We start from the raw sequence: 27,800 nt of genomic DNA, 5'->3' as shown, positions 1-27,800 counted from the left end.
CAAACTTATATAAGTATGTATGCATGTGTGTGTGTTTTGGGGGAGGTAGGTGTTATGAGTGTCTGTGAGACAGTGTGTGTATGTGTATGAGTGTGAGTGTAAAGTGTAAAGTCTGTGAGTGTTGGAGTGTATGTGTGAGCGTATGAGAGAAGGTCTGCGTGAGTGTATGGATCTGTAGGAGAGTGTGTGTGTCTGGAGGAGTGTGTGTGTGGAGAAGTGTCTGTGTGCCTGCGTCTGTCTGTGTGTGTGAGTGCATTTGTCTGTGTTTGTGTGTGGTGCAATGGGGTCACCTGTAGTGTGACATGAACCCAAGGTTCCGGTTGAGGTCATCCCCATTGGGTACCGAACCTTGGAGGACCATCACACAAAGGTCCGAGGTCGAATATTCCGGATCGCGGATGTGTTCTCCCACTGGGGGAGGGGGGGGGGGGGGGGGGTGGGGAGACGCTTCTGCCTGTTAATTGTTGTGCAGTGTCCATTCATGTGCTGCCATAGCCTCTGCTTGGTCTAACCAATGTACCATGATGCCTCAGGGCATCCATGCCTGCTGTGTATGAGATAGACAACATTGGCTGAGTCGCATGAGTATCTGCCACATACATGGTGGGAGGCGTCCCCACGCATAATGGTGGTATCTGGGTTGACATTCTGACTCTTCTTGTAGCATTGAGCGTGACAACTTTGTATGGAGTTGTCCTGAAAGCTGGGCAGCTTGCTACGAACAATGATCTGTTTGAGGTTTGGTGGCTGTTTAAAGGTGAGCAGTGGAGCCATATGGAAGGTCTTGGCGAGGTGCTCGTCCTCATTGATAACGTGTTGCAGACTGTAAAGAACATGGCATAGTTTTTCAGCTCCGGGGAAGTACTGAACAACGAAGGGTACCCTGTCGGTTGCAGCTCGTGTCTGTCTCCTGAGGAGGTCATTACGGTTTCTCGCTGCGGCACATCGGAACTGGCAGTCGATGAGTTGAGCACCGTACCCCGTTCTTGTGAGGCCATCCCTGAGTACTTCCAACTTAAGGACACGAAGTGTAAGGGTGATGGAGTGTCAATGGGAGAGGTCTGTTGGTGGTTAATGGGCATGGTTTCAGGTCAGTGGACGAAGTCACATGTCACAGCACGGTGGCACAGTAGTTAGCACTGCTGCCTCACAGTGCCAGAGACCCAGGTTCAATTCCCGCCTCAGGCGACTGACTGTGTGGAGTTTGCACGTTCTCCCCGTGTCTGTGTGGGTTTCCTCTGGATGCTCCGGTTTCCTCCCACAGTCCAAAGATGTGCAGGTCAGGTGAATTGGCCACGCTAAATTGCCCGTAGTGTTAGGTGCAGGGGTAAATGCAGGAGTATGGGTCTGGGTGGTATACGCTTCAGCGGGTCAGTGTGGACTTGTTGGGCCGAAGGGCCTATTTCCACACTGTAAGTAATCTCGTCAGTGGGCAGGATCCCGGGTGTATGGGCGGGGTCTCTGGTCTGTGGACGGAAACTCGGGGCAGTGGGCGGGGCTTTGTGTCAATGAGCGGACTCCCTGGTGCGTGGGCGGGGTTTACGATCTATGGGCGGAGTCCCCGGTGTCTGGGCGGGGTTTACGATCGGTGGGCGGAGTCCCTGGTGCGTGGGCGGGGTTTAGGACCTGTGGGCGGAGTCCCTAGTGCGCGGGCGGGGTTTAGGATCTGTGGGCGGAGTCCCTGATATTTGGGCGGGGCTTAGGATCCGTGGGCAGAGTCCCTGGTGCGTAGGCGGAGTTTCGTGTCCGTGGGCGGAGTCTCTGGTGTGTGGGCGGTGTTTCGTGCCCGTGGACGGAGACCTTGGTGTCGAGGCGGGGTTTCGTGTCTATGGGCGGAGTCATTGGTCTGTGGTGTTTCGGGTCCGCGGAGAGAGTTACCGGTTTGTGGGCGGGGTCTCGGGTCCGTGGGCGGAGTCCCTGAGTGTGGGCGGGGTCTCTGGTCCGTGGGCGGACTCCCTGGTGTGTGGGCGGGGCTTTGGGTCCGTGGGCGGAGTCCCTGATGTGTGGGCGATTTATCGTGTCCGGAGGCGGACTCCCTGGTGTGTGGGCGGGGCTTTGGGTCCGTGGGCGGAATCACTGGTGCGTGGGTCGGCGTTTCGGGTCCGTGGGCGGAGTCTCTGGTGTCTGGGCGGGGTTTCGGCTCCGCGGAGTGAGTCACCGGTGCGTCGGCCGGGTCTGGGGTCCGTGGGCGGAGTCACTGGTGTGCGGCATGTGGTTCGAGCCCGTGGGCGGAGCATCGTGCCCGTGGGCGGAGTCACTGGTGTGCGGGCGGGGCCTATCTGGCCGGGAGGTGGGAGTGGGCTGTGGCTGCTCGCTGTCCAAGCCTCACGACCTTGAAAGTGGGCGGTGGCCTGTCGCTTGTCGCAGCGACGGGGAAGTGTGTTCGTCGAGAAGGCAGCGAGAGGAAGGTGAGCGATCTGCTGGGGGTGGGTGGGGGGGTCGGCACAGAGAGAGAGCCGGAGCTGGGCGGCGATCGAAAGGAACAGCAGTACAATCCTGTGCAGGTTGTAGCGAGTGGAGCAAGGCCGCTGCTGACAGGCGATCAGATTATAGAGAGGGGCTGCAGTGACGATGCTCGCAGCATTGTTACCTACGGCGCTTGCATCAGTGATGAGACATTTGTGAATAAATCCCCTCCAGCTATAGCCTGCACCATTGTCATCATCTAACGGTTCTCTTACCTACTTGTGTCTGGATACCCCTTTTGGGAGGAAATTAAGTCCGGAGCTGCTGCCTGGGGTGTGGCATTGTTCCTGCTCACTTCACTGCTGTCATTTTGCTAATTTCTTATCGCCCATCTGCCTCTTGCTTCCTGGTATTTATAAAGTTAAAGTGTTTTAGAGAAGCAGTTGCTGATCTGAGGCATTGCCCCACTCGTCTGCACCTTTTAAGTGATCAAACCTCAATTACTTTCTACAGGGGAGAATCGTGCAAGAGAGTTTGAAAAGGAACTATGGAACAACCAAAACAAGTTCGGATACTGTACCTAAATGAATGGGACAGGTTTGAAAGGACACTTTTCCGCCTCAAACAAGGTCAGTGTTTATTTACACGCCACTGTTTTACGTCTGTGGCAAACTCAAGAGAGAGAGAGCTCGGTGAAATGCAGCTTTTGACATGGATTTATGCGAGAGGAAATTTCCAAGTTTTGCAGTAGCGTTTGCTTTTTGATTATACTGCAACTTTGACATATTTGAACATCCAAGTTTTCGAACATGTGAGCAGATGCCTGCTTATTTTGGCAAATTTTAGATGTAATTGATACGTTGCCTCAGTCTAATTTAGAACCAGTATCTATGACCAGTGATAAAACTGCTGTCACAGAACTTCATGTGATAAGTAGTGTGCTCTAATGCGAGCCATTGAATGCTTTACCTTAAGTTGCTGTCAGTAGAAGCTGTTGCCTTTTATTGTCCTGTAATTAGGTGTTGTTGTAACTCTTCCTGTAGTCCTCATTTGGTGGAATTGGGGTATTTTGAACCTATCTTGCAGCAACAAGCAGTGGTTTTCAAAGTGAAGCATGGGTTCACTCTTTGATTTATGAGTTGTCATATGTAATTGAGTACAGTGAAAACTTTTGTTTGCGAGCAGTAGCAGCAGATCATAACATACAAAACATACAAATCATAGGGTGTTCAGAAAGCGAGGAATACTATGTTACAGCTGCACAACAGCAAAATCAACATTAGATCTGAAATTAGAGAAGTCCATTCAGCAGTCTGATAACAATAGGGAAGTAGCTGTTCTTGAACCTCTTGGTACGTGTATTTAGGCTTCTGTATCTTCTGCCTAACGGAAGAGGTTGGAAGAGAATATTACCGGGTGGGACAGTCTTTGATGTTGGCAGCCTTTGCGCGGCAATGAGAAGTGTAGCTGAAGTCCATAGATGGGAGTTTGGCTACAGTGTTGGTCTGAGCTGTGCACACAACTTTCTGTAGGTTCTTACAGTCCTGGGCAGAGCTGTTGAAGTACCAAAGTGTTATGCACCCAGATAGAATGCTTTCTATGGTGTTTCTGTAAGAGCTGGTGAGGCTACTTATGGACATGTTGAATTTCATAAGCCTCCTGGAAGAAGAGGCATTGTTGTGCCTTCTTGACCATCATATCCACGTGGGTGGTTCAGGACAGATTGCTGGACATTGTCGCCACCTAGGAACTTGACGCTCTCGACCTCTCCACCTCGGCTCCATTGGTGTAGACAGGGGCGTGTCCTCCTCCTCTCTTCCTGAAGTCAATGATCAATTCTTTTGTTTTGCTGATATTGAGAGAGAGATTGTTATCATTGCACCATGACACCTACCTCCTTCCTGTATTCTGACTCATTATTTGCCATCCGGTTGACAACAGTGGTGTCACCAGTGAACACGTAAATGGTGCATGAAATTTGGCCAAACAGTCGTGAGCGTACACGTAGTAGGGGGTTAAGTAGATATCCTTGCGGGGTTCTGCTGTCACAGAACTTCATGTGATAGTTTGCTCTAATGCGAGCCATTGAATGCTTTACTTTAAGTTGCTGTCAGTAGAAGCTGTTGCTTTTTATTGTCCTGTAATTAGGTGTTGTTGTAACCCTTCCTGTAGTCCTTGTTTGGTGGAATTGGGGTATTTTGAACCTATCTTCAGCAACAAGCAGTGGAGGAGATGCTGTTGTCTGTCTTCACTCCTCTACACTGGGAAGACAGGACGCCAACACACGGAACGTTTCAGGGAACATCTTTGGGGCACATGCACCAAACAACCCCATTGCCCTGTGGCTAACCACTTCAATTTCCCCTCCCACTCTGCCACGGACATGCAAGTCCTGGGCTGCCTCCATTGCCAAATGCAACCCACCCGACCCTTGGAGGAAGAATGCCTCATCTTCCACCTCGGACCCTCCAACCACACGACACCAATGTCGATTTCACCAGTTTCCTCATCTCCCCTTCCCTCACCCCATCCCAGATCCAATCCTCCAGCTCGCCACCACCCTCTTGAACTGTCCTAGTTCCTTCCTTCCCACCTATCTGTTCAACCTCTCCTCTGATCTATCACCAGCACCCCTCAGCAGTCGTCTTCCCAGCTACCTGGCCCCCAGCCCCAGCCCCACAATCCTTTTTATCTCTCAGAGCCGCCAGGTAGTAGTGGTTGAGGCACATTGCATGTGTTTTCTTTGGTACTGGGATGATGGTGGTCTTCTTAAAGCAGGTGGGAACTTCATATTAAAACAAGAAGAGGCTAACGATGTCAACAAATGCTTCTACCATCTAGTCTGCATTGGGTCTGTGTGCATGGCCCGGTACTCCATCTGGGTCGGTCGCTTTCCTCGAGTTTACTCTCAAGAAAACCGATCTGATGTCTGCAACGGTGACTGAGGGAACAGGCCTGTCTGAGGATATCGGGACAAGTGACACCGTGCCATTGGCATTCTACTCAACCCAAGCAATAAAATCATTGTCCTCTGTTTTGGTTTCCTTCATTTTTGTATTCTGTTATGTCATGCAGGCCTTGCCACAGGCAGCGGGTGTCCATGTGGTTAGCTTGGGCCCCTAACTTGGTCCAGTAATGCCTCTTGGCATCCCTGGTGGCCTTGCTGAGATGATTTCTGGATTTCTAGGGTCGTCCGAGTTGAATGCTGCACACCTGGTCTTCACTCGTCATTGGATTTCCCTGTTCATCCAAGGTTTCCGGTTGTGGAATGCATAGATTGACTTGTTAGGCATGCAGTCCTGTACGCACTTGCTAATGAAGTTCGTGACACTGGTGGCATACTTGCCTAGGCTGTCCATTGAATTCTTGAATATGTTCCAGTCCACGGATTTCAAGCAGTCATGGAGAAGCTCTTTTGCTGCCTCAGACCAGCATTGTACTATTTTCTGTGAACCTTAAAGCTATGTTCTCTGGTTTTGGAATCCACTACCCTGGGGAAAGGACCTATCCATGCCCCTCATGATTTTATAAACCTCTATAATATCGCCCCTCAGCCTCCTAGGGGAAATAACCCCAGTGTATTCAGCCTCTCCCTATAACTCAAACCTTCCAACCCTGGCACCATTCTTGTGAATCTTTTCTGAACACTTTCTAGTTTCACAACATCCTTCCTTTGCAAGGAGACCAGAATTGAATGCATTATTCCAAAAGTGGTGTAACCAATGTCCTGTACAGCCGCAACATGATTCCCCAACTCATACACTCAGTGCACTGACCAATAAATGCCAGCTCACCAAATGCCGCCTTCACTGTCTTGTCTACATGTGACTCTACTTTCAAAGAATTATGAACCTGCACTCCAAGGTCTCTTTGATCAGCAACGCTCACCAGGACCTTACTATTAAGTGTATAAGTCCCACTGTAATTTGCTTTTCCAAAATGCAGCACCTCACATTTATCTAAACTCCGTTTGCCATTCCTTGGCCACCAGCCCATCTGATCAAGATCCCACTGTAAACTAAGGTAACCTTCCTGGCTGTCCACTACACCTCCAATTTGGTGCGGTCTGCAAACTTACCAACCGTACCTCCTATATTCACATTCAGATCATTTCATCTGATTTTTTTTGATGCAAAAAATTATTTTTGTGCTCTTATTGATTACTTGACCTTAAATTATTGACACATTATTGGTAGTTTTGTTATTCTGATATTGAAGATTTTTGCCACTTAGTGCTTCTTAGCTGGGCCACAAAGTTGTACAGGCTTTGCCATGTCTCTAATACTCTATGCCAACATTCAATTTGCCAGTGTCTTTGCTGGTGACTGTAGGTAATACAAGGAAATACTTTGAACACTGACAATAGTACTGCCTGTCAGCCAGGCGTCTGACTTTACTGTTGTGAGGCATTCGATTCTTGTTTTCCTGAATCTTGAGAGTGTGCAAATGTTCGAATAGCATGACTCTTCAGAGACTAACATTCAAAAATCTGCTACAGCTAAATTTAATCCAGATTTAATGGGACTTTCTGCTGAAGTGTATCTTGTTAATTCTGAGGCTGGTATATTGACTGGATGTGGAACAGAAATGATACACCCATCTGTTTAACAGCAGCCCCTTTCTCCCTCGTGCCCACCAAGCTGAAACTTCCCCATTGTGATCCTTGTTATGTTACTGATTGAAGAGTTAAGTGTGCTCATGAGCCAAGGACCAGGATGACATCACATGACCACTTGTGAAGAAACCAAGCAGCAGCATGCTAAATTAAGGAGGCATACATAACTTGCAACTAAAGGGCAAATTGTTAGTATGCTTGTTAAGTAAATCTGTTTGAGATTTTCAAGTAAATTACATGTTCACTATTTAACAATCCAGCATGACAGTGATAGTTCTTCATTAAGGAAAACAACAGAAGAATAGAGAGGTCTAGATTGGAGCACTTGTGACAATGTGATAATTTCCTTACTTCTGAGCCAGAATTCTCAACTGCTCCTGAGATGTGTTGTAACATGTCTGAACAGCTCAATTACAAAATATCTACAACTGTCCACAGGCCACATCTCTTCTTTCTCATCTTCTTCCTCCAAGCTTTTTTTTTAATGTTTAACTTATCCTTGTGACCTGCTTCTTGTTCCTTTTGACTCCCCCCACCCCCCCTTCCTGGTGGCAGTGTTAACTGACATTGTAGATTACACCTTTGTTCAGATATTATCCCCTTCCACTTGAAAAGGGCCATCATGATCCTGCATCCAAAATCCTTGCTCAACTTATCACCCTTGCAAAGTATCAAATCTCCAGGTTTTCATCTCAAGCTTTTGAATATGTGTCCCCTTCCGACTCAATGTCAGTGTCTCACAACTCACGTACTGAAGCACTCCAATCACTCTGCTAAAATTACATTAGCAAAAGTCACAAGCAATTCTGTGGTTGTAATCACAGAGTAAATACTATTCATTTGTTATTTGCATTGCACATTGACACTCTGAATGAGCATCTGTCCTTTGTCATGTTCAGTGGGGCATCTTAATATAGCTCTATTTTTACTGATCTGATTGTAGCCACATAAGCTCCAACAAAAGTTTTTCTCTCATCCCATATTTGAACCATTTCCCAAACCTTGACGTCTTCCTATTCCTCCATTATATTCCATAGACATAAAATCAACTTTTGAATAAATGAAGGTATGCTTCCCATTTCCTCCATTGCTTTTTGTTGTCAAAATTCAATTATCAGTACATTCTTGACTCAGGCACAACTTAGTGCAGTTAAACACTGACTGTAGCAATTCTGTTCAGCCAATAACATTTCCTCGCCACTATCAATACCAAGCATCACAATTCTTATCCCTTTTTTCGATTCAATTACTAAGGCAGGACTAAACTGTTTGCATTCTCTGCTATTTTGACATTTAATTTGAGGTTCCAGTTTCTCATCTGCTGCAACACTTCCACCTTAGAAAGCTAACCTCCAAGCTGCTCCCAGCTAGCGTCTATTTTCCTATTCTCTTTGCGTAAAGTACTGGTTATTAGATTAGATTAGATTCCCTCCAGTGTGGAAACAGGTCATTTGGCCCAACAAGTCCGCACTAGCCCTTCGAAGAGTAACCCACCCAGACCCATTTCCCTCTGACTAATGCACCTATCACAATGGGCAATTTCTCATGGCCAATTCGCCTGACCTGCACATCTTTGAATTGTGGGAGGAAACCAGAGCACCCAGAGGAAACTACAGGCATAGGGAGAATGTGCAAACTCCACAGAGACAGTCGCCCGAGGCCGGAATTGAACACAATCCCTGGCGCTGTGAGGCAGCAGTGCTAACCGCTGAGCCACCACGCCACCCTCTACTTGTGTGCAGTTACATGAATGATGCGCTACAGCAAGTTCTGATTTCCTATGTTGCCCTGTTGTTATCTGGTTCCCCGATGCCTCAAACTTTAAATCATATTTTTCATATTTGAAGCTGTTAATAATGTTACTTCTTCCCTATTTTTGTAATATCTACTGTCATTGCAACACCGGAATGCTCAGTTCCCCGGCTGCTCTCTATTCTTTGTTGTTAGCTTTGCTTTCAGCCACCAGATTCCATTGAATTTCCTTGAATTTGAATTCGCTCCGAGAACATTTCTGTCTTTCAAAATATTGAGATTCAGGATTGGCAGTGAATGTCTTGGGTATGGCCCTCTAGTGAATCATGCCTCTCTGGAACATATTGCAGCTGTACTTCAACAATGATAGATTGATTCATCTTCAGCACTCTTGCATTTCCAGTTGCTAATGTTTTAATGCGAGTTAAGAATGAAAGTGATATTTGAATTTTCAACGGACTTGGTCAGACTAAAACATATCTTAAGATGCATTAAATCCCGGCTCCAGATCCCTTCAAGAAACACCATAGTTATTTTAAATGCCTAATGTTTTCACAGAGTTAATTTTGATTGGTCTTCATGTTCCAGCAATTCTTTGTTCAAGTTCATTCCATATCTGATCCAGATTGATTTTTTTTTTTCACATTTCCATTAGACTTGGCATGTTCTTTTGTTCCCTTCAGTCCATATTGACATAATTGTTCATTGTAAGTGCTTGCTCATTTTGTTTCTCTCTACAGCATCAGTTAAGGTGTCTTTTTGTTCACTGAGTCAAAACTAATAAATTAAGTGTCTGAATCCCATCCTATTCCCTTAACCCTACATTTACCACGACTAATACATCTAGTCTGCACATCCCTGGACACAACGGGGCAATTTAGCATGGCCAGTCCACCTAACTGCACGTCCTTGGACAGTGCAAGGAAACTGGAGCACCCGGAGAAAACCCATGCAGATGTGGAAAAGCGTGCAAACTCCACACAGTCGCCTGAGACTGGAATCGAACCTGCATCCAGGTTGCTGTAAGGCAGCAGTGTGCCACCATGTCACCCCAGAAATCCTTTGGTACCTCTCCAGGTTCCTACTGTTTTTTGGAAATTTATAACCAATGCACCCACTTTCTCTGCAGCTACCTCTTTTAGGATCCGAGGATGGAAACCATCAGGGTCAGGGGACTTATCTGCCTTTAGACCCATTAGTTTGTCTTACACTACTTGTTTAGTAATTCCTCTCCCATATTCTTTAATATACGTGGAATGTTTGACGTATCTTCCACTATAAAGACTGAAATAAAATATCTGTTTTAAGTCCTCTGCTATTTCCTTGTTCCCCAACACCATGTCCCCAACTTATTTTTAAAGAGCCTATGTTCACTTTGACCTCTCTCATCATTTTTATATATTTAAAGAATCTCTTGTTATCAGTTTTTATTTTCCTTACTAGTTTCCCCATACAATTTATTTTCTCTGTCTTCATTGTCTTTTCAATCCTCCTTTGTTGGATTCTGAATTTATCCCAGTTTTTGGGATTATTGCTGACTTTGGCCTTGAATACACTGTTTCTTTCAATTTAATACTCCCCTTAACTTGGTTAGCCATGATTGGTTTATCATTTTTAAAAATCTTTCCTTTTTACTGAGATGTATTTTTGTTGAGAGTCATGAATTGCCTCTTTAAATGTCCATCATTGCCTACTAATCTATCTGCCCAGTTCACTTTATCAACTCTAAGCTTATTTCATTTGGATTCTTTTTATTTAAGTTGAACACAGTTGTTTCCCACCCAAGTTTCCCACACTCCAACTGAATATTAAATTCATCATGTTATGATTACCGCTTCCTCTAGGGAATCTTACTCAAAGGTAACTTATTAAACCTGACTTATTACCTATTACTGGTTCTAAGATAGGCTTCTCCCTGGTTGGCTCCATGGCATAAAGCTCTCAGAAACTAATGCATTCTATGAATTAATAGTCAGAGGTATCCTTTCCCTCCCCATCCCACTTTATTTGCAGCTTCCCTTACATCCATCCCCAGTCCTGAAGAAGGTTGCACCTGAAACATTGACTTCTCCACCTCCTGTTGCTGCCTGGCTTGCTGTGTTCTTCTAGCCTCCTGCTTGTCTATTTTGGATTTCAGCATCTGCAGTTTTTTTGTCTCTTACCAAATTTGATTAACATGGTCAACATGAAGTTTAAAATCACCGATAATTATTGGTCTCTTATTTTTACATGCTCCTATTATTTGTTAATTAGTAGCCTTTCCCACAGAGTGGTTAATCTTTGGGGGGTCTGTGCACTAATACTAATGTCTTCTTTCCCTTGCTGTGTTTTTTTAAACCTCTGCTAAATAGATTCTGCATCATCTGAGCCTAGCTCATCTCTCTCAAGTGTCCTCAATTCATTTATTATTACTAGTGCTACCCCATCCTCTCTCTGAAAGGTCACATACCTCTGAATATTAAGTTCTAAGTTTTGATCTCCTTGTAACTACATTTGCATAATGGCTATGAAATCATTTTTCTTTACCTTGATTTGTGCTGTCTGCTCATCTACCTTATTCTGAATGCTTTGTGCATTAAGATACTAAGCCTTTCAGTTTGTTCTATCATCAAATTTCTTCCCATTTTTATGGTTCCTTGGTACAATATGACCTTCATATTTTATGATAGCGGTCAACCCCATCACTAACCTGTAATCCTACCTTTATCTTTTACCTTTGATTTAAAACAATTCCATGTGACTGAGCAAACCCTCCCCGCCCCCTGCCCAATTTCCTCACACCTACTAGTTAGTTTAAAGCCCCATCTACAGCCCATTTACATGTTTCACCAGGACTCTGGCTCCAGCATGATTAGGTGGAACCTGTCCAATTGGAACAGTTCCCTCCTTCCCCAGTATTGATGCCAATGACCCATGAATTTGAACCCATTTCTTCCCCACCAATCTTTGAGCCACATGTAATCTTGTTGACCCTGTGCCATTTAGCTTGTAGCTCAGTTAGTAATCCAGAAATTATTACCTTCATTGGTTCTCCTTTTTAATTTAGCCCCTAGCTACTCATCTTCCCTCAGCAGAACCTCTTTCCTCTTTTTCTACTTATATTATTGGCACTTATGTGGATCATGACAACTGCAGTTTCCCTTGTCACTCCCAAGTTCCTCTGTAGCTCAGATGAGATATCCTGAACTTGGACACCAGGCAAGCAAAACAGTGTTTGGGACTCTCGATCCTGACCAGAATGTAGTGTCTATTCCCCTATCTATAATATTCCTGATAACAACTACGTTTCTGTCCTCTTCCTCCCTCCTGAATGGCTCCCTGCACCACAGAGCTATGGTCAGTTCGTTCATCCTCCCTCCAGCCACCACACTTATCCATACAGAGAGCAAAAATCTCAAATATATTAGACAAGCTCAAGGGCTGAGGCTCCTTCAGTACTACTTTCTGATCCATCTCCTAGCTTTTGCATGCAGTTACATCTTCCTGTCCCTAAACACTAGAGGTAGTTGATCTATCTGCATCTTGAAACACAAGAATCAGATAATTCTTACTCCACCCTGATGTTTCACAGTGTTTGAAGCTCAGAATCCAGCTCATTAACCCTGAGCTAGAGCAACCAGTACATCTTACAGATCTGGTCATTATGAACCACAGTGAGGATTGTCACCATGCAGATGCAACCCATCACCTTGTACTGCGTCTCTATTTTGTTTAAATAGTTTTTAATTTTTAAAAATTTTCCTAAAGGTCTTTTGGATTGTAACCAGCAAATATTTCTCCTGTTTCCTTTCAACTGAAAGCGACCTATAATAGTCAAATTATCAGCAACTAGGGTAGAGTGAGGACTGTAGATGCTGCAGAGTCAGAGTGGATAGAGTGTGGCACAGCAGCTCCTCAGATGCTGCCTGACCTGCTGTGCTTTTTCCAGAGTCTCACCCTGTCTACTCTAAATTATCATCAATACCAACCAATGAACTTAGTTTTCTTGTGACGTCACTCTTTGCTTTGTGCTGGACCCCTGATATTGGGCTTCATTTTGAACCTGTTAAATGACCTTACAAAATATGAATCAAAAAAATCAAGCAGCAAGTATCTTTCATCCCTCTGTACCAAATTCCCATGCTTCTCTAAAATCCCCAAACTATGTGGTCATTTGGCCTGTGTCTCACTTCAATGGGATCTCTCCTTCCTGACTGTGTAAAGCTTGCTGAGATGTGCTGTTTAGTTTTGAGTTTATTTCTCTTCCAGTGAGGATTTCTTTTGTTACCTTGAATAAAGAAAAGCTGTTGTCTGCTCAGTTGATGCTTAACAACTAAAATTTAATTACTGGTATAGGGTACTTCTGTTTTGAAACTTTCAGAACAGTACTTATTTTGCTAAACACACCTAAGTGCAGAAGGATCATCCTCACCAAGAGAAAATCTAATAATCTCCCATAGCTATCAGTGGAAAAGCCATTGCTTAACCCTCCTCTATCAAAAGTACTAGGGTTACCACTGACCAGAAATTGAACTGGGCAAACTTTTTGAGTATTGTTTGTTTGCCAATTGGTGTGATTTGCAGTACATTTCCATGTAACTATTCTCGTTCAACTAATGTCACATATCACTTTCAACTAAAAATGCTTTTTCTTTCTTTCTGTTCTCGTTTTCAGGATATGAATTGCAGTTTCGCCTTGGTCCATCTTTACGAGGGAAGGAAGTTAATGTCCACGTCAACTACCCAGTTGCTTCAGAAAGTTTTGACCGTCATCACTTTCAGACATTGCAGTGGCAGAATCCAAAAGAAGGCGATGACTCTGATGAATACTGTGCGATTAGTTTGCAGATGTCTGGATCCTTTCAGTTTCATTATGGGAATAGGTGAGCTTAACTGAAGATAACTTTCCTAATCTTAAGAGATAAGGTACTCTGTTTAAATATTTCCACAACTTACTTTACTTTTGCCTCTCCAATTTTCTCTCAAATATGTTGAATCATTTTGGGCTATGGTTCAAAAAAAACATCAGCCACTTTCTGGAAACCTCTCCACGTGCATATATGGAATATAAGCAATGACTGATTGCAGACTAATTAACTAGAAATCAGTGCAATTGAACCTGCAGTGTCTTTGCTTGACATCCTGAAGCATGCATATCCTCCAAGATGTGTTGAATGACAAAGCAGCAAGAAGAATCAAAGTGTGGCTCTGGAAAAAACGCAGCAGGTCAGGCGGCATATGAGGAGCAGGAGAGTCAATGTTTCAGGCATAAGCCCTTCCTCAGGAATGTGGATGGGGAAGGGGGCTGATAAATGGGGGTTGGGACGAGAATGACGGTAGGTTGGATGATGATAGGTGGATGGTGATTATGATAGGCCAGTGGGAGGAGTGGAGCAAATAGGTGGACAGGTAAATCAGGTCAAGAGGGCGGTGCTGAGTTGGAGGGTTGGATCTTGGATGAGATGGGGGATGGGAGATATAGAAACTAATGAAGTCAGTGTTGATGTTGTGTGGTTTTAGGGTCCGAGGGCAGAAGATGAGATGTACTTCCTCCAGTTGGCAGGATCTAGCTGGGTTTCTTCTCCGTTGCTGAGCAAAGGGCTGTAGAGATCTTTCAGAGTAAATTGATCATCACGGTGTTGGAATTCATCTACCTCAGTATGTCAAAACAGGGATCTTTGCTGTCTGAAAAATTCTTTTGCACACTAGGTAGCAAATTTGCCACCTACCAAATTTATATATTTTTTCAAATTATTAGGATGAGTCCTGTTTTCACTTAGGCAGTTTATTTTGCCAACAACTCTACCGTTCCTTCCTTTGCCTTCCCAAGTATTTTTCCTTAAAAAAAGAAGTAGGTAGAAGGTTCTTACTGCCTTTATCAAAATGGATGCCGCTTTTAAAAACTGGCAATCTAATCATTTCCCCTTACATTCTATGGAAGGACCATTACTGAATCCCCCACCATCAAAATTATTGGAATCACCATTGAATAGAAACTCAACTAGACCAGCTACAAATACTGTGGGTTCAAGAGCAGTCAGACACTGGAAATTCTACCCCAAGTAACCCGCCCCTTAACTCTCCACCAAAGTCTGATCACCATATATAGAATAATCTCGAGAATAATTTCCAACAGAACCAACTAGGATAAGCCACCTCTTTGATTGGCACCCCATCCACCATTTTAAACATTTACTCCTTAAACTACTAATGCATAGTGGCAGCATTGTGTGCTATGTGCAAGATACATAGTAATAACACATATAGGATCCTTCATCAAATCTGTGACCTTCACCAAATAGAAGGGCAATAGAGTTAATGTGTGGAAATATTGCCATCTGCAAATTCCCCTTCGTTTCACATTGCCATCCTGATTTAGAACTATATTGCCATTCATTCACTGTAATATTGAAATTCCCTTCCTAATAGCACTATTAGTAACCTACAACACCTAGACTGCAGGGATCAAATTGAGAGGCAACAAATGCATTTATGCCAGAGGCAATGTAACTTCCTGAAATGACTGGATTCACCTTTTCCCAACATTGACCTATTCTACTTTTGGACAGGCTATCCTGCATTCTTAATATTTGTTCTTTGTAGACTTACTCTGACTGACAGATTGTTAGGTATATGATTTGGCAATTGGTACAATCTTTTGGTTTACAATTTGAAGTCAATTTCTATGAAATCAATTCTTGATCACCTTTCTATAAATATTCCCTTTGGAGAAGAATGATACCACAATTGATGGTATCGTCCATGAATCCTTCAACAGAGATAACCTAAGCTAAGAGGATTCCAACCGGAAATTCATTTGGCTGACCTTTAAGCTCACTTTTTCATATTTTTACAATTTCTAGTTTGACATGAAAAGTTGGCTTAACCTGCAGAGGGAGAGGTCTGAACCCCTCACTTACTTGCAGGCTATAGATTCTGGGAATTTCATTCAGAGCTGCAGAGCATGCTGAGGAAAGAAAATAAATGTATTTTAAATTTAATGGTAGCCATCATAAAGTAACGTTAAAGTGCACAGTTTTGCTAAATTGTGTAAAGAAACTGCACTGTAGTGATACAATGATATATCCTTATTCTTCAAATGCCCAAAGCCTTTTTTGCGAAATACCATTATATTTCAAATGCATGATATTGCAGGGTTGGTGGCACGGTGGCACAGTGGTTAGCACTGCTGTCTCACAGTGCCGGAGACCCGGGTTCAATTCCTGCCTCAGGTGACTGACTGTATGGAGTTTGCACGTTCTCCCCGTGTCTGCGTGGGTTTCCTCCAGGTGTTCCAGTTTCCTCCCACAGTCCAAAGATGTGCAGGTTAGTTGAATTGGCCATGCTAAATTGCCCATAGTGTTAGGTAAGGGGTATGGGTGGGTTGTGTTTCGGCGGGTCGGTGTGGACTTGTTGGGCTGAAGGGCCAGTTTCCACACTGTAATGAAATCTAAATCTAATCTAATATATGATGAGAGAGGTGGGGTGGTGAAATGAAAATGGAAAGATGCAAATTTATTTGTCTTTCAGTGGAATATATCAATAGTAATAACACCAAAGAATTAAGGGAAACCTGAAATGTCTCACTTTATATCATCTTGTTTTCAGAAATAATCAAAAGATTGGTGCAGGGTTTATAATTGTGGACCCTATTCTACGTGTTGGACATGACAATCAAATCTTGCCACTGGATTGCATTTGTGCCCAGACATTCTTATCCAAATGTTTGGGACAGTTGGATGAATGGGAGGCCCGGTTGAACGTCGCTAGGCATTCAGGTAATGTGGACTGACAAATATACCAATTATAAACATTTAGTATTGTGAAAAATATCAAGCATCTTAAGTTTGCTTAATCTGTATTAATAATAAGATAACAGAACATAGCATGCACTACAATATCAACAAATGACTCCAAACCATATTTGACTTCAGTTTTGTTTTCATGTTTACAAATGTTTCTCTGAACTAGATAGAATACAAGGATGAAACCTCTCCCTTTCAACAAGTGATCCTAAATGTGTGTGCTGTCTTCACACCCTTCTCTTTTTCACCTTCCTTCCAGACTCTCTGTCTCCAAATACCTTTACTGATTAAACTCTAAGACGCCTTCACAGACACTATGCACTTCATATGCTTCCATTGACACCATGCAGTTGTGATTAGTGATTTCCTGAATTTTTTTTGTCAGTTCTCCAAAGCTACCATTGTATTTGCTCATGGTTTCCCTTGAAATCTCTCACTTCTTAAAAAAAATTCACTTTTTAAAAAGAAAATGAGATATCCCTTGTTCCTCATTCAATGGAATTTATAGCCTTTCAATCTTCGTTGCCTTCTGCAGTCCATGCCTTGATTTTACTCCTTATTTCCTCTTTGGTATCCTATACTATTGATCTTAGACCTTCACCAAGGATTTTAGATTAGATTACTTAGTGTGGAAACAGACCCTTTGGCCCAATAAGTCCACATCGATCCTCAAAGAGGAGCAACCCACCCAGACCCATTCCCCTACATTTACCCCTTCACCTAACATTTAAGGGCAATTTAGCATTGGCCAATTCACCTGACCTGCACATATTTGGACTGTTGGAGGAAACCGGAGCACCCAGAGGAAACCCACGCAGACACTAGGAGAATGTGCAAACTCCACACAGACAGTTGCCTGAGGTGGGAATTGAACCCGGGTCTCTGGCGCCGTGAGGCTGCAGTGCTAGCCACCGTGCCGTCCATTTTCAGTAATGACAAATGCTAACTCAAGTTTAAAGTTAGGGGAAAATGAAATACTGTCATTACTGCATTTGTGTTTAAAATAATAGTTCACTCTGCGATAATTAATTTTTGTCAGAGCTTTGAAAAGATCCGACATGCTTTCAAAGGACAAAGGCAATTGTGACAGTTGAAATTGGGATTTGTGGAGGAAGTGGAGAGTGTGGTACTGGAAAAGCACAGCAGGTCAGGCAGCAAGGAGAAAGTGAGGACTGCAGATGCTGGAGATCAGAGCTTAAAAATGTGTTGCTGGAAAAGCGCAGCAGGTCAGGCAGCATCAAAGGAGTAGGAGAATCGACGTTTCGGGCATAAGTCCTTCTTCAGGAATGAGGTGGGTGTGCCAAGCAGGCTAAGATAAAAGTAGGGAGGAGGGACTTGGGGGAGGGGCGTTGGGAATACGATAGGTGGAAGGAGGTTAAGGTGAGGGTGATAGGCCGGAGTGGGGGTGGGGGTGGGGGTGGAGAGGTCGGGAAGAAGATTGCATGTCAAGAAGGCTGAGTCTGAGGGTTGTGACTGAGAAAAGGTGGGGGGTGGGGAAATGAGGAAGGTGGAGAAATCTGCATTCATCCCTTGTGGTTGGAGGGTTACTAGGCGGAAGATGAGGCACTCTTCCTCCAGGCGTCATGTTGCTATGGTTTGGTGATGGAGAAGGCCAAGGACCTGCATGTTCTTGGTGGAGTGGGAGGGGGAGTTAAAGTGTTCAGCCATGGGGCGGTTGGGTTGGTTGGTGCGGGTGTCCCAGAGGTGTTCTCTGAAATGTTCCGCAAGTAGGCGGCCTGTCTCCCCAATGTATAGGAGGCCACATCGGGTGCAGCGGATGCAGTAAATGATGTGTGTGGAGGTGCAGTTCTCAGACTCCTCCCTCCCCTTCCTTGACCTCTCCATTTCTATCTTGGACGACCGACTCAACATGGACGTTTACTATAAACCGACTGACTCCCTCAGCTAGATTACACCTCCTCCCACCCTGCCCCCTGTAAAAACGCTGTCCCATATTCCTAATTCCCTCACCTTTGCCGCATCTGCTCCCAGGAGGACCAGTTCCAATACCGAACAACCCAGATGGCCTCCTTCTTCAAAGTCCGCAATTTCCCCTCAGACGTAGTTGATGATGCTCTCCACCACATCTCCTCCACTTCCCACTCCTCCGCCCTTGAACCCCTCCCCTCCAATCGCCACCAGGACAGAACCCCAATGGTCCTCACCTACCACCCCACCAACCTCCAGATACATTGTATCATCCTTCGTCATTTCCGCCACCTCCAAAAAGACCCCACCACCAAGGATATATTTCCCTTCCCTCCCCTATCAGCATTCTGGAAAGACCGCTCCCTCCGCGACTCCCTCGTCAGATCCACATCCCCCAATAAACCCAACCTCCACTCCCGGCACCTTCCCCTGCAACCACAAGAAATGCAAAACTTGCGCCCACACCTCCCCCCTCACTTCCCTCCAAGGCCCCAAGGGATCCTTTCATATCCTCAGAAATTCACCTGCACCTCCACACACATCATTTACTGCATCCGCTGCACCTGATACAGCCTCCTATACATTGGGAGACAGGCCGCCTACTTGCGGAATGTTTCAGAGAACACCTCTCGGATACCTGCACCAATCAACCCAACCGCCCCGTGGCTGAGCACTTTAACTCCCCTTCCCACTCTGCCAAGGACATGCAGGTCCTTGGTCTCCTCCATCGCCAGACCATGGCAACACGACGCCTGGAGGAAGAGTGCTTCAGCTTCCGCCTAGGAACCCTCCAACCACAAGGGATGAATGCAGATTTCTCCAGCTACCTCATTTTCTCCCCCCCCCCACCTTTTCTCAGTCCCAACCCTCACACTCAGCACCGCCTTCTTGACCTGAAATCATCTTCCCGACCTCTCCGGCCTATCACCCTCACCTTAACCTCCTTTCACCTATCATATTCCCAACACCCCACCCCCAAGTCCCTCCTCCCTACCTTTTATCTTAGCCTGCTTGGCACACCCTCCTCATTCCTGAAGAAGGGCTTATGCTCGAAACGTTGATTGTCCTACTCCTTTGATGCTGCCTGACCTGCTGTGCTTTTCCAGCAACACATTTTTAAGGTCAGGCAGCATCCAAGGAGCAGGAGAATCGACATTTCGGTCATAAACCCTTCATCAGGAATGAGGCTTGTGGGCCAGGGACCATTGCCCCTCCCACCACCTTAACCCATTTCCAAGCTTCCAACTTGGCACCGCCCTCTTGACCTGTCCATCTTCCTTCCCACCTATCCACTCCACCCTCCTCTCCAACCTATCACTTTCACCCCCACCTTCATCTACATTCCCGCTACCTTCCCCCCCCAGCCCCACCTCCTTCCCATTTACCTCTCAGCCTCCCGGCCCACAAGCCTCATTCTTGATGAAGAAAAATCGATACTCCTGCTCCTTGGGTACTGCCTGGCCTCTTGTGCTTTTCCAGCAGTACACTCTTGACTCTGATCTCTAGCATGCAGTGCTCACTTGCTCTGATTTGTGGAGGAACGCTACTTTAAAGTGTTAGGAATTCCATGTTCCAGTCTCTTAAATTCAAAGTGCATAATGTTTGTACTTTCCCACATTGTATTCCATCTGTCATGTTTTTTGCTCCGTCTCCTAGCCTGATTCCTTCTGCAGCGTTGCCACTTTCTCAACAGTACCTGACCCTCCACCTATCTTGGTGTCATGGCTTATGATGGAATATTGTTCACATCCTGAATGAGAGGCTTGATATTATGCTGGGGAATTTTCTTAAAAAGTAGACTGGATTGTTAGTCCACCAACTATCTTAATCACCCTCAGGTGCTGTGTATACCATCCGTAAGATACACTGCAGCGATTCATCAATGCTTCTTTGATAGCATTTTCTAAACCTACAACAACTGCCTAATGAAAAGTCAAAGGTTAAGTCTCTCTGACCATGTGAAGGGCTGAGGTGGGCCAGCCAGCCAAGTTTTGCAGTGCTGTGTCAGGGTTGGCGATTGCAATGGGTGGCACAGTGGCTAGCACTGCTGCCTCACAGCGCCAGAGACCCGGGTTCAATTCCCGCCTCAGGCGACTGACTGTGTGGAGTTTGCACATTCTCCCCGTGTCTGTGTGGGTTTCCTCCAGCTGCTCCGGTTTCCTCCCACAGTCCAAAAATGTGCAGGTTCGGTGAATTGGCCATGCTAAATTGTCCGTAGTGTTAGGTGGAAGGGATTGGGTCTGGGTAGGTTGTGCTTCGGCAGGTCGGTGTGGATTTGTTGGGCCGAAGGACCTGTTTCCACAGTGTAAGTGATCTGAATCTGATCTAAAATTGTTGTGACTTCTTCTCCTGCTCATCATCTTGGAACTTTCTTCTGAGATGTATGTCTATACCACATGCAGTTGTCCACCAGCACCTTCTCCAGAGCAATGAGAAATAGACAGTGATTGAGACACTGTATGTTCCATGAACAAATAAATAATCAATTCCTTGTCATTATACTGAGAGAAGCGATAGTTAAACTTGGATATCTGCACTTCAGATGTAAATTTGTGTTTGCAGTTGGCTGTATGCTGAGTGCTGAAGCTCAAGTGCATGGTTCTCTCTAGAATATAGTCCTTTAATCAGTAACTAAAAGTATCAGCCAATACAACAAATTAGACCCCATTTGTCAGGAATAAGGTGCACTCTCATGCTGTTCTCGGAATGTTTGTTTTGATGTTATAACAAATACAATCACCTTATAGTATGCGTTTTACGCATGCCATCTCACTTTAGGAGATATAGGTCATCATTGTATTCCACGACCTAATGTGAATGAGGAGGTATTTCATCTCTGGGAGAGTAGTGAATTCAGAAGGCTGTCAAGGCTAGATTGTTAAGAATGTTCAAGACCAAAATAGCTAGTAAAGGAATCAAGGGTTCCAGGGAAAAGGCAGAAAGGTTGAGTTCAGGATTATCAGATCAGCTATGATCTCTTGCTTGAATAGTCTTCTTCTGCTCCTATGGTTTATGTTATCATTAGTATCAATAATCTAATAGATTACGCGACCATTTTGCGTATTAGGGTTCAGCATAGGTGTAATTTTGAGGTGCTAACAGTTATTTATCAAAAAATCATATGCCGTGATAATATAAATTGACCATTTGATTATCTGTACAACTGGAATCAAAATGAGCTCCGAAATGGGACATCCCGCTTACCCAACCATCTCAGCACTTTAAGGAAGGAGCTTGTAAAAAGACTTGTGCACCTGAACATCTAAAGAACATTTGGCAATGTTCCACAAAAGGTACTGTTTAATCTTGGATAAAAACCTGGATGTAGATAAGAAATTGGCTGACAGAAAGAGGAGGAAAATGTACGCGTTGTTGGATAGCAGTAGTTAATGGCCTGAACCCTAGAATTTTCTGATTTAACAATTCAGTGAGCTCCTAAATCCAATGTGTTCTTTTGTCCTTCAGCGTTTAGTAATATGTGACTTCTGTCCCTATGCATTTATTCTCTGACCTCCATTTAATTGGTCATTTTATTAAGCATTTGCTGTTTTTGAAGGTTTGTTACTACATCTATCCTGGTTAATACTTGAAAGCATAAATCATTCAGCATATTAACTACTATTTTCATCTTTTCCTTTAACTCAAATAACATCTATTGTAGTTTTTACCTTTCTCTTGAATAACTAAGAGTTATTATGGTTTTATTCCTGTGAATAATATTTTAGACTCCTGGCAAGTTTTTTGATTCATCTTTGCGCCTGTAATATGTGATCTCCAGAAGGCTGTCACCTTTCTCTTTTGGGGATTTATAGAAGCAATCTATATTTCACCTCAAATTGATTTGCTTCTTTATTTTGCTTTCCACTTGTTTTATGTGTCTTGATTTCTTTGAATATCTGGCTTTTGTCTTTTGTGCACACCAAGTCAAAGTTATCATATTGTAATCATTATTTTCTGGGGGAGCTTCAGTTTCCATTTCATATGCACTATGCCACTTCTTATTATGATTTGAGATACGCACTGCCTCTATAATTTCCCAGTACACTAGGTCATGCAACATTCACCCATTGCATTAACTGGCTCATATTCTATTGGATTGGAGACTGGACTGAGAATGTCTCAGTCTCTGGCAGGACTGACATATGGAGAGAAACTGCATCGGTTAGGACATTATCCACTAGAGCTTGGAATAATGACAGGATAAACATTCAAACAGGACCTGACAGGGTAAAAAGGATTTCCCAATGATCACGAGGTCCACAGGTCACAGCCTAAGGATACAAGGTCAGCCATTTAAGACTGAGATGAAAAGAAATGTCTTCATCCAAGAGTGATGACCCTGTGGTACTCTCTCCTACTGAAAGCACTTGGGACAAAGTGTTGAATGTCTTTCAAGAATGAGAGAGAGTTGTTTTGATCCCTTGAACACAAAGATGCAGGGTGAAAGTGGGTTATTAATACAAGATTCAATGATGATGATGATGCCATTGAATGTCAAATGACAGAGCTTAGATTCTCTGTCTCATATTGGAGATGGCCATTGCTTGGTATTTATGCAGCACAAATGTAATTTACCACTTTCTGAATATTGTCCTGGTCATGCTGCATTTGTACGTGGACTGCTTCAGTATCTGAAACTTCATGAATGGTGCAATCATTGTATAATCATTGAAATGTTGTGCAATCATTGGCAAATAACCACAATTCTGACATGAAGATGAAGGGAAGATTATTTTTGAAGCAGCTGATTACGCTTGTGCTTGGGGCCCTACACTGAGGAACTCCTGCAGAGATATCCTGAAGTAGAGCATCTAGTGGCAAAAGAGGCTCAAACGGCCAAAAGATCTATTCCTGCTCCTGGCTTCTGTGTCGTCTTCTTTCTGTGAGAGAAGAAAAGCAATGTCCTAGTGGTATTATCACTAGACTATTCATCCAGACACCTGGTTAATATTCTGGGAACCTGGGTTTGAATCCCACCATGGCAGATGGTGAAATTTGAATTCAATAATCTGGTAATAAGAGTTGAATGATCATGAAACCATTGCTGATTGTCAGGAAAACACATCTGGTTCACCTAATATCATTTAGGGAGAGACATCTGTTATCTGTATCTGGTCTGGCCTACATGTGACTCCAGTCCCACAATAATGTGGTTGTTAATGTAGTGAGGCTGGTGCTTTTCTGATGCCACCCCTTGTGGATGGAGAATGCAGGCAGTTGCTGTCCATGGAGTGTGCTCTGAGGTGTTCAGGACTGTTGGCCAAGATGGATACTTGGAGAAGAGAAAATATGAGCTACAACTGCTAGATAACTGTCATGTCTGGAATAGCTTCCATCTAGGCTCCCCACTTCCTGGGCAAATCCAAGCTGCATATAAATGAATTGACATTGGACAATAAAAATGTTAATGCATGCAAATACACTGCTTGCCAGTCACTGATAAAACATTACGCACAAAATTGGACTTTTTTCCTTTAGAAGTCAAGAATCTCATTTTTCCTTTCTTAGAATATTTCCCCAAGTAACTTGTCAATGTCATTCAGGCTTGGGAAAATTTCACTCATAGAATGACAAAAGACAGACTGTAAATATGGTAGCTACAGTAACAGAAACCTTCCCTGTGCCTCGTTGATCAAAGCTACTGAAGCAATTTCATTCTTACGCCTGAAGGATAAAGGTTTAGATATGAAACAGGATGATGCATTTTCATAAAAATACAAATGACAAGTTTGTATTGTCAACAGTTCTTCATTTCAGAAGCCATACACACGATACTGGGGTTGTTGGCATAAATATCTAATCGGACCAGCAGAATTTAGAAGGTAAAAACAAGCACGGCAGATGCTGGAAACCAGAGTCTAGATTAGAGTGGTGCTGGAAAAGCACAGCAGGTCAGGCAGCATCCGAGGAGTAGGTGAATCGATGTTACGGGCAAAAGCCCTTCATCAGGAATAGAGGCAGGGAGTCTGCAGGGTGGATTGGCAATTGTTGAGCTTTCTTTGCAGTTGATATCAATGGTTCATCCACTCAATACATTTCTATTTCCCAAGAATGTTGCTGCATACTGTCTGGTGACCTTCAACTGTGCAATTCAATATATTAACTGAAATGCTTCTAAAGAAAATAAATCATTACCAATCGTTACCTTCCAAAGCAAATAACATGAATTTCTAACCTAGCTCCATTTATTAGGACTTACTTATGATCCTTTTTCACTTTGTTTTACACCCATTGAAAGTTTCATAGGAAAGTTTCATGTCGAGTGAACTCTTGATATCTTGTAAGTTAATGTTATAAGGTTAGAACAAAGGAAGAATAATTGAAATTTGAAAGGATTGTTGACTCTGCCTTAACGGAAAGGCACTGCATTTGCTTTGAGTATGATCCAGGCCCCACATTTACATAAGCAGAGTTGTTTCTTAGTTAATTTAAACAAACTGGCTCATTCCAGGTAATACATAGAACTGATTCCTTTTGGCTAACATTTCTTTCCTGCAAAAATACTTCCATTGTATCTAGAGTGTCCTTTCCTTTGAGAGTACAATATTCTGAAAAGTACAATTGGCAGTTATTTTTATAGAATTCAAACAATTGTGGGTGCTATATTTTAGATAAAATATGGATGTTGGGTGCTCAAGATGAAAACTCTCTCTCCAACATGACCTACAAACATTATTGGCATGAAAAAGGAGTTTAAAAAAAATAAACCATAACTAAAGTGCTGGAGTCAAGCTAATCCGAGAGCATGCATATGAAAACAACCCTAAAATGCTTGCATGAATAGGATATTACTAAGCTGTGAGATGTTGATCATATGAAATTCGAGCTACAATAATTAGAAATGGCTTCATTTTTAAACGTGATTACCATTAATACTATCACAATAAAAAGGTTGGTGCTGTAACAATAACTATTGTGAAATCCTGGGTCAAGTAGGTTTAATTGGCAAGGTTATGTGTACATTATCTGATTGTTAATCTCTACATTATGACATGACATTACATTGAGCATTGATGCAACCTATTTTCACAAAATCCCTACAATGCGGACTATAGGCCATTTGGCTCATCAGGTCTACTCCGAAGAGCATCCCATCCAGACCCAGGCCTCCCCACCCACCCTATCCCTGTAACCTTACATTTACCATGGCTAATTCACCTAGCCTGCACATCCCTGGACACTACGCAATTTAGCATGACCAATCCACCTAACCTGCACATCTTTGGACTGTGGGAGGAAACCGGACTACCTGTTGGAATTCTGCACAGGCATGAGGAGAATATTCAAACTCCACGCAGACTATCACCCAAGCTGTATTCGAATCTGGGTCCCTGGTGCTGTGAGGCAGCAGTGCTAACCACTGAGGAACCATGCCGCATTTAATTTGCTGACTAATTAGAATTTATCTTGTGGCAGTCCACAAATTGTGATTCCAGTTGTCCTGGGAGCCCTCTTAAGTTTTGAGAAGGCATATATTTATTTTTTAAATTGTTCAGCCACCTTCAGTTATGTGTATTCACATCTGTATTGTTATCTCATATATTAGTTTTGTTTGTCTGAACAAGCTGCTTTCCATATAGCTAAGCAAGGTCAGCTATTTACACAGCTAGTCCTCGCCTGCATTTATCTTGCCAGTTTATTTATTTTGTTCGAAATGTGTAAGCTCGAAAAGCGTACAGCTTTGGCAGCTTGCTTCCAAATAAAGTTTCCATGTCAGACCGCAACAACTTAATGTCTATAAAGCATCATTAATGTACTAAAACATCCCAAGACATTTTATAAGAATGTCATAAAACAGATTATTACACAGAGCCACATAACTTTTGATGATTATGTCTAATGTTTTGTCAGAATCAGTTTTTAAGAATGTCTTAGAGGAAAGTGAGGCAGAGAAGTGTAGCGAGGATATTCCAGAGCTTCATGCCTAGACAGTTAAAGGCATCACCACCAATGGTGGAGCAATTAAAATTAACAAGGACATTTTAACTTGCTTTCTGCTAGTTGGGTCTGATATACAGTAATTGACCTTTACTCTAACTCCTCAACCTTCTACGTACAAATGTACACCACAGTTATGAAATCGATTAAAATACACAGTTAAGTTTTATTAAGTAATTTGAAGAATTAATTTCACTCAGTTCAGGGAACTTTGGCTCTGAATCAGAAACTCTATTTGAGATGCGCTACAGCATATAATCTGAACTAATACAGCATAAAGTTTGAGAGCAAGGACATCTTTTTGGAGAACATCTGCTTATTAGGTGTAATAGGAATAAATGATGCAATGCCACTTATTTCATAAAACACAGTTAGCATTCATCCTTAACAATACTATTGGGGAAAAAAAAATTCTCTTCTTCTCTGATGTTAAATAATTGCTTTATTTGTCTGTGAGATAAGTTTAACTACTCTTTCAGGCAATGTTGACAATAAAATTATGAAGCATTTTGGATCATCCTTTGGTGCCAAAGATTATAAAGCTATACAAGTGCAAACTATTTATCTGGGGACAACCAAATGTGCAAATTGGAAAACTTTGCTCATTATTAAATTTTGGCTATAGTTTTAACTTTTTCCCAGGGTGAAGAATTCAATAATGAGAGGTCACACTTTCAAGGTGAGAGGTGGAAAGTTTAAGGGGGATACATGCAGCAAGTACTTCACACAGAGGGTGGTGGCCGTTTGGAATGTGTTGCTAGCAGAAGTGGTATGGTAGATTTATTTAAGATGCGTCTGGATAAAAGCATTAGTAGGTGGGGAGTAGAGGGATACAGATGCTTAGGAATTAACCGACAGGTTTAAACAGTACATTTTGATCGGCTCAGGCTGGGGGGGTGGCCGAAGGGCCTGTTCCTGAGCTGTAAATTTTTTTTGTTCTCTTTGTTCTTTGTTCTTAGTTATAAAATTATATTACTGGCTGAAGTCCTGCATTAATTTATTTGAACAGAAATAAGCAATAACTTCTATTTGTTCTTTTTAATAGGCTATAATATGATACACTTTACTCCATTACAAACTCTTGGAATGTCCAGATCATGCTATTCCTTAGCAGACCAGTTGGAACTAAACCCTGATTTTTCTCGGCCTGAAAAAATTCACACTTGGAATGATGTTGCGAGGTTAGTGGAGAAGTTGAAAAAGGAGTGGAACATGCTCTGCATAACAGATGTGGTCTACAACCATACAGGTACTAAATTAAGAAGAATTTCCAATATTATTATGATAGCCACACTTGTGTCAGGTTGAGGGAATGGTGAAGTCTGAAAATAACATGCATAAATGGGTTTTCAGCAGCAGATGAGCTGAGATGGGGC

General features: G+C 43.3%; 1 protein-coding gene across 2 annotated transcripts in view; it reads left to right on the top strand.

Moving 5' to 3' along the window:
- Window positions 1-2,273: 2,273 nt before the first annotated feature.
- Window positions 2,274-27,800, top strand: part of agla (amylo-alpha-1, 6-glucosidase, 4-alpha-glucanotransferase a) — a 93,693-nt gene continuing 68,166 nt past the window's right edge. The window contains exons 1-5 of one of the 2 annotated variants that reach the window (XM_072574573.1): window positions 2,274-2,408; window positions 2,920-3,035; window positions 13,428-13,635; window positions 16,361-16,530; window positions 27,470-27,673. In XM_072574573.1, the coding sequence (XP_072430674.1) occupies window positions 2,954-3,035; window positions 13,428-13,635; window positions 16,361-16,530; window positions 27,470-27,673 (664 nt within the window). In that variant the 5' untranslated portion in view covers window positions 2,274-2,408; window positions 2,920-2,953. Of the gene's footprint in view, window positions 2,409-2,485; window positions 2,816-2,919; window positions 3,036-13,427; window positions 13,636-16,360; window positions 16,531-27,469; window positions 27,674-27,800 lie in introns of those variants that run through there. The other variant, XM_072574574.1, reaches the window with a different exon arrangement.

This window comes from Chiloscyllium punctatum, chromosome 7 (genome assembly GCF_047496795.1).
Source record: "Chiloscyllium punctatum isolate Juve2018m chromosome 7, sChiPun1.3, whole genome shotgun sequence".
NCBI lineage: Eukaryota > Metazoa > Chordata > Chondrichthyes > Orectolobiformes > Hemiscylliidae > Chiloscyllium > Chiloscyllium punctatum.
The sequence above is the reverse complement of the archived record's forward strand: the minus strand, read 5'-3'. Positions and strand labels throughout refer to the sequence as shown.